General features: G+C 45.9%; 1 protein-coding gene across 1 annotated transcript; it reads right to left on the bottom strand.

Annotated features, from left to right (window-relative positions):
* Positions 1 to 2,781: 2,781 nt before the first annotated feature.
* On the bottom strand, positions 2,782 to 6,740 carry LOC123404794 (rhamnogalacturonan I rhamnosyltransferase 1-like). The gene is made up of 8 exons (XM_045098737.1): positions 5,919 to 6,740; positions 5,068 to 5,135; positions 4,868 to 4,956; positions 4,622 to 4,787; positions 4,248 to 4,537; positions 3,963 to 4,167; positions 3,677 to 3,834; positions 2,782 to 3,498 (listed from the first exon to the last, which is right to left on the bottom strand). Exons 1-8 carry the CDS (start codon positions 6,169 to 6,171, stop codon positions 3,255 to 3,257), a joined length of 1,473 nt encoding a protein of 490 aa, XP_044954672.1. The 5' UTR covers positions 6,172 to 6,740; the 3' UTR covers positions 2,782 to 3,254.
* Positions 6,741 to 7,670: the final 930 nt, after the last annotated feature.

Raw genomic sequence — 7,670 nt, 5'->3', positions numbered from 1 at the left:
GGATTGGAACTGCACAGTCCCGCAGTCATCCACCTACGAGCTAGAAAGGCGCATATTACAGCCCATCCCATGAAACCCTAGATGAGAAATCCCCAAATCCAATGTCAACCGAAAATCCAAATCGACTTACCTCACTGTCTGCGGAGGAGCTTGCACACGACATTGCGGACGTACACATGGACGTGCCCCAGCGGTGAAAACGGGGACGGGGCGTGACGGACCGCTAAATCTAGACAAATCTCGGGAAAAATGGAGCTCCGAGGTCAAGCTTCGAGAGGAGAAAGCTTAACTAGTGTGGCTCGGGCATTTCATCGAACACCTCATGTGCATAGGAGTTAAGCTAGAGCACCCAAATGCCCTCCCCTCGCCGGCCAGAAAAAAACAGAGTGCTCTGCCGCGGCGATGGGTATATATAGGCAAATTATTTGTCCCGGTTCGTGGCATAAACCGGGGCTAAAGCCCCCCTTCTAAACCGGTTCAAGGCATGAACCGGTACCAATGGATGTGGGCCAGGAGCGCGGCCCATTGGTCCCGGTTCGTGCCTAGAACTGGGACAAATGGGTCCACACAAACCGGGACCAATGCCCACGAGGCCCCAGCCGGCCCCCTGGGTCCATGAACCGGGAGTAATGCCCCCCATGGGTCCCGGTTCGTGAAGAACCGGAACTAATGGGCTGGCCAGGCCCGAACCAAAGCCCTATTTTCTACTAGTGCTCCTTATATTTTTTTTCCTGGTCATTAACTAACTTCCTATTATTTTATATAAGCCATCTCTAGCACTCAACTCAATAGTATTTCTCTTGGATCAAATTTCCCTCCCATTCACTCCCTCGTGTTTTTTATGATCTCCTTTTGTGTGGTCAAGCCATTGTTATTGAATCGAACCAGATGAGCCAAACTATCCGTGGATTTTGTTCTATTTCTGGACAAATCCCTACATGGAGCAAATCTAGAATCATTTTAAGATGTGTTGTTCTTGTTCACATAAAAGTTGCAATCAAACAAGTTCTTTAAGAGAAAAACCATCAAGTAGGTGTTGACTGAAGAGTATGAACCTGCATACAAGATCAATACAAGCAAAAGAGCAAGAGAAACATGAACAAGCCCTTTAGTTTGTTACACTATTGCACGATGCTCAAAGGAAATGAGAAGCAAGCAAGAAGAAAGGAAACAACATCAAGGAAGATGCATCTCATCTTCCGTTAGTCTCAAGGAGGATGGTGATGGTGAACATGAGAGGGGGGAGAAGTGCCACCCTAGCTCCATGTGGATCGATGAAAGAGAAAGCTATGAAACAATATGGAGTTCGCAAGATGAAATAATAACTCAAATAAACAAAAGAGAAAAAGATGGAGCCGGCCCTCGAACGAAAGTAAGAGGAAATAGAGCAGAAGTTGAAGCTCGAGACTAAAAGGAAATAAATAAGAAGAACGAGCAAGAGGAACCAATCATGTTTATGGAGGCTAGTGAGATGGATTAGACCAGAGAACACTATAGGGACTTGGGAGCTTGCTCGTGGACAAATCTTGGCTTTGAAAATGCCAATTCAATGTCCTATAGTAGTAGAAGTGGTAGTGACCAGTGGCGGAGCTTGGGCTGAATTTATGTAGGAGCAAGAAACATGACTATAGCCTGATTTTAGGTGGACATATGGGCTGAATGCTAGGGGATATATGCTAGCTTTCTCATAGGCTGGGGGTGAGGGCTCATGTTGCTCTCCACTAAGCTCCGCCTATGAGACAATGAAAGTGTGTGATTTCTGTTGCATGCGATGACTTTTTATGAACCATGTTACATATAATGGCTTTCAGTTGAATATGTAATCTGAATTTGAAATGTTGTTAAATGTTTTGAATTTGCAATGTTGTTAAATGTTTTGGATATATATATAACACTTTTAAAATGTGTGCACTACATATGGTAACATTTTAATGACTATATGGTCACATCTATCTGAAACTAACCCTAACACGACTAACCAAAACAAAATAAGCCTGCAAACCTCACATGGCAGCTCGCGAATCTACACTGATACCAATGCCTCAACGGTTATACTAGAAAAAGGTAGCAACAGTGTATCCCCGTCCAAATCAGAGGAGGATCCCCAAGCTGGATCAGCATCGGCTTCTGAAAATTCAGTGATCCCATGCCCCGGTGCCAGCGCAATGTAGTAATGAGACTATACGTAGTACAGTAGTACAGTACTATTTTATGTTATAGACGGGGTAGTACAGTAATAAGTACACCAATGCTAAACGCCCCCTAGGTTGGTTGCTCTTGCGTCAAGGTAAATTCTCCATCCCGATCGCCACTGAAAACAAGGCGATCTCACGAACTCCATCGCACGTTGGCGACGATGACTGGCTCCCCGCACGACGCACCTAGGATCGCGTTACACTACACCGGGAGAGCTGAAGACGAGGCAGTAGTATACCATATTGCTGAATTCCTACGATTGCTTGGAACGGAAGTTGCTACGACTGCTCTTGCATCAATGTTAATCCTACCTTAATCCCCGCATCCTATCTCGATCAACACTGGAAACGAGATGCCCTAATGCACACACTAACAAGTGGACGAGCGCAAATTAAATTTATACTAAAGCTGCGGCAATTAATTTGGATCGGAGGGAGTAGCATTTCGACGCACCATGGTCGTTAAGAAGAGGACGACTTGTGTTCATTTTACTCGATTTTCAGGCTATATATAGCAGCATCTGATCTAGTCTACCTGCTGAAACAGTTGTGTACAACCGTACAGGTGCAACTTCTGGAGGAGATATACAGAGGAAAAGAAGAGGATTGCTATGCAATGCTGTCTCTATTCTTTGTCACAATTTCATCGGGGCCTGTTTGGATCACACTGGATCCGCCACAGTTCCACCGGATGGACAGAGAAACTGGGCTAAAATTCCCTGCCAATCTGTAGGAATCGGGTCTAGACAAAGCGAAAACCGCAACATAACAACGTTCCTGTAGAATGATAAGTGTGACGTCTTGCCCTCGACATCTATACAAGAAAATATCAGCTCCCTTTCAGAACCTATCCCCCCATTCTATAACATCTACACATTCAAGTGAGCAGCTCCTATCTCTCTGCCTTCCTCTTTAGCACAAACTCAACTCCTCAGGATGCCTTGCCATTTGGCTCGAGTGCGGAGAGAAACAATGTGTAATCCCAGTTCAGCCATGTGATCATTTCATGTTGTGAAAGAATGGCATGAGCTGGCACACCCTGTGCCGGCAGGAAAAATGTCACAAGGTCCGTAGAAGATCGGGATCATGCAAACACTCTTGAGGGTTAGCGTAGAAGTAGTCCTCTTCCTTGGGCTTGTCAGGGATCACCGTCCTTCTCGAAGCTGATCCCATCCGGTTTGCATGGACGGACTTGATTAATTTAGAGAACTCATCCCACGGCAATGAGCCGCTCTTGTACTGATCGACTAGATCAACAATAAGTTTTCGGTCCAATAAGATTGTTTTCTTGAAACCCATGAACCTGTAGGGACAAATATGAAAGGACGCATAAATTTCCTCCTTGGTTAAAAGTCAGGTTAGAAATGCTGGAAATGTTCACATCTAACATGCAGACAATGTAGGACTGTAGAGGTATCAAAATATTCTGGTCAGATAATTATTTACACAAGAGAGCTATGACCAAGTGGAAAAATATATACCTGCGATGTCCCTCGACAACTTTAGCCATGTTGCCGTCGTATGTTGGAACAAATATGTCGCTTTCCAGTGACACCAAGTAATCGAGTGCTGCCATCTGCGACGAATGGTTCTGAAAGAACCTGAGGTCAGACGGTTCCAAGAGCGTCTCCTTTCTCACCTATGCAACAATACAAATTCATCATCAGTGAAAAAGAGAAAATAGATATGCAGTCATGCAAAGCAGTGACAGCTATGAAATACAGCAATGATGTAATCATAGATGTGCATGCACCAATCGGTACATACCACGTTGGGATATGCTGAAGTAAGAGAAGCCATTCTGCGTTTTCCGCCATATATTTCTCCAGCCGCAATATATATTTGCATACTTCTGTCAATCTCCAATGCTCTGAGGACAAGAGCAATCTCCTCGGGCGTTAATGGGCAAAAGCCATCTTTTCTTTTCACATACGAGTCAATGACTTTCTCTTTCCACCATGGGTAAGCATATCTGCGGTTGGCGAGCAGCTCAGCTGTTAATATGTAACAAAATACAAATCTACTTGATGTATGAGAGCCGGCATATTTTACCTCATCCTGGTGAGCTCATCTGCCTCTTCACGCGTGCAACCTTCAGTACAGCCAGAGAACGCCAGCATGTCCATTTCATATCGTAAATGAAGAACCAAGAAAGGGCCATTTTTACGGAGAATTTGAATCACTCGTCTGCCCAACTCTTCAATTTGAGGTGTGAACTTCAGTGAAGCATAGTTAACTCGGCAACGCAACTTCTGGATATCCAGGGGCAAACCGTTATTTGCAAGCCTGGCATCAGTTCGGTTTAGATGGAGAACCTTGTGTTTCTGAATCAAAGGAAGTATCTGTACAGAAATAATTTAACAGTAAGCATTTTCACACAAAAAAGTAACATTGTGACACATCTAACTATACAAAAAAAATCTAACCTGATTATGGTAATAGGAGATATCTGACCAACTAATAGGTGGCATTGAGTGAAACATCCCCACTTCCACTCTTTGCTTCATTCTTGGAGGCAATTCTCTGAGTATGTGAACCTCGCCTCTCAGAGAAGTTATGAAATGTTCAACGTCGAATATATCCTGAAACTCGCTACAATCAAAACAAGAGGATATTCGCATAAGTATACCACAAATGGGAAAAGTAAAGTTGTATCAAAATAGCAGGCGCACCTTGGGTCATTCCAAAATGACGTCTTATCCAACTCCGGAACTATCAGAGTCACATTTAAATATCTTGCAATGGCAACCATGTCACATATCTGAGTAAACAGACAAAGAATGAGAGGGTTATTAGATGCTAAGTATAAAGCATGATGGTCTGCCAGAAAATCAGTTAACTGAAAAATGGAGAGTTTAAAAAAGCTGCTTACGGCTGCTCGCATTTGGTTAAGCCCACCATTGCATGAAACCATCAGATAGCCATTGTTCCTATAAATTCCTAACAGAACATGGAGACAGTAAAAGATTAGGAAAATCAAGGACAACTAAAAAGCATTCTACCGCAATGAACATCAACGTAACATTTTCTCTCTCGAAATGCGCCCACACGCATCTTAATGTGCATAATTTCCTAGCAAGTGTACAGATTTTTCTACGCCCAATAGTGTTGAAAATGTGAAACTGAACCATATCAACTGGTGTCGAGTCGAAATAAACCATGTCATGTACTCCCTTCGTTCCTAAATATAAGACCTTTTAGATATTGCACCATGAACTATATACGGACGTATATAGACATATTTTAGAATATAGATTCACTCATTTTGCTCCATATGTAGTCTCCTAGTGTAATCTCTAAAAGGTCTTATATTTTGAAACGGAGGGAGTACTTACTTAGAAAATCGCCAGATTGCGCCATTATTGGGGCTACATGGTTTTTTCTATAAAGGAGACAGACCAACCTCTTAATTGATACTAAGACCAAGCTCGGGTTCATTCATGTCAGTCCCTAAATGCACTACACTTGGTACCAAAAAGGTAAAGGCCAACCCATAAATAACGAGTTCGAGCAATCAAAATGCCGGCACATGCTTCTTTTCCTCCGTTGGCAATGATTAACCAATCAGTACCATTTTGGATTCAAATAACATCTGGAAATTTGCATAAAAAAGATTGAATTCGAAGTCATTGGAGAGATGACAATGCAAAGCATAGCATAGCTCATCGGCGAATTGCAATCCCAAGAAGGACAACGCGAAGCAGAGTTAGTGGTAGTGCTTACTCCTTGTCGGCAGGACGGCCTTCTCCACGACGGGCTCCGTCATCGCGAGCCGCGCCGTCCGGCACGACGGCCAGCCCATGAGGACGCGCGGCCCCCACGTCTCCCCGACGGCCGTGAGCTGGACGAGGCAGGTCCAGAGCAGCACCGTGGAGGTGGCGCGGAGCACCCACAGCTTCATCATCCGCGACCGCGCCACCGCAGCCACCACCGACGGGAGCCTCAGCTTGCCCGCCCCGCCCGCCTTGAGGCCCATTGCCGCCGCCGCCGCCGTCGCCTTGCACCCCACAAAAACACGCACCGGCGGCCCTACGCGTAGAGCATCCGGCCGCAGTCACGCCACCAAGAAGGGAATCGCCTCGTCTCCACTCAACGCAGCACGGCGAGGACGTCGGCGGAAGACGGCAGCACGGGCAACGCGCTCGCTATATATAACACGCAGCGCCGCCCTGCGCGTCCAATGGCAGCGCCCCGGAAACCGGCGGGAAACGGGGAGGGAATGAGGATGACGCGTCCCCGCGGCCAGCGGCGGTCCGGCGCCGGTTGCCAATTTTACCCACCTCACGCCTTATCACCTTCCTTTTAACGGCCGAATCCGGAATAGGAAGCCCGGCGCCAGGCGGGGGAACACGGCTGGCAAACGGGGAGAAACGGCCGGTGAATGCAGTGTGCCGGCCGGTGGAACGGTGGATCTCGGCCGAGCCGTGCCGCGCCGTGGGGCTCGGGAGAGCAGGTGACGGAGGGAGGGAGTGGGAGAATGCGGGGCGTGAGGCGAGGGGGGAGGAGGAGCGATTCGCGTGGGGGGCGTGAAGTTATTTTCGGGCCCTCGCGTCAGTTGGTTGGTTTGGTTTGGTCATATTCATGCGCGGGCGGGCGTGTCTGAGCAACCGGCGGTGGGTGGCGCCGGGAATTGCACGCGACGGAGAGGGGAGGCGCACGTGGACGGCGCGGAGCTCGGGGGAGCGGAAACTCAGGCGGGGCCGGGACGGCCGTAGCATGGTTGGTTAATAGTATAGCCAACGGCTGGCTACAAGATGTTTCATGTCGTATAGTCAACATTTATAAAAACATCTTTAGCTATCATTTAAAAATTCGGGTGCTTAAATGTTCACGGATGAGTCCTTTATTTGTTTGTCCGTACAACCATATTTTTCATTTTCTTCTTCGTATGTCCAGTCACTTGCACATGATTGATGAGAAGGAAAAAAAAGATACAATGAATAAAGAAAAGAAAAAGATGGTTCGAAATAGGATCACGTCAAATGTGGCGGACGGGGCGCGTATATGAGTCTTCATGTCCTCTCCATATTTAAGATGCATATGAGGGTTTGCGGACAGCCCAAGCATATAAAGATGATATGAGGGGCTTGGTTGGGTCATTTTTTTTCCTTCTCTTTCCTATCCGGTCATTGACCGGACGCATCCACGGGCATACGAGAGATCATTTGAGGGGCCCGATTGTACATGTTCTAACCACGCATACAATTAGGTTAGCTATAAGATTGGTTACAAAAGTATTATTCTTTTCTTCTTCTCTTTGCCTATTTCTTTGTATTTATTATATTTTGCCTAGAAGTGTGCATATAGCTAGACTCTTACATTAGAGTTCATTCTTCTTATTTTTTTTCATTTCTCTTTCTTTCACATAGACAAAAATGTCATGTAAGGGCGCTATAAGCCCATTATTATACTTGCTTTTAATAATATAATCAATTACTGGATATATGGTGTTGACATGTCATATATGGTCACCAT

Source organism: Hordeum vulgare, chromosome 6H (assembly GCF_904849725.1).
Source record: "Hordeum vulgare subsp. vulgare chromosome 6H, MorexV3_pseudomolecules_assembly, whole genome shotgun sequence".
Classification (NCBI taxonomy): domain Eukaryota; kingdom Viridiplantae; phylum Streptophyta; class Magnoliopsida; order Poales; family Poaceae; genus Hordeum; species Hordeum vulgare.
The sequence above is the reverse complement of the archived record's forward strand: the minus strand, read 5'-3'. Positions and strand labels throughout refer to the sequence as shown.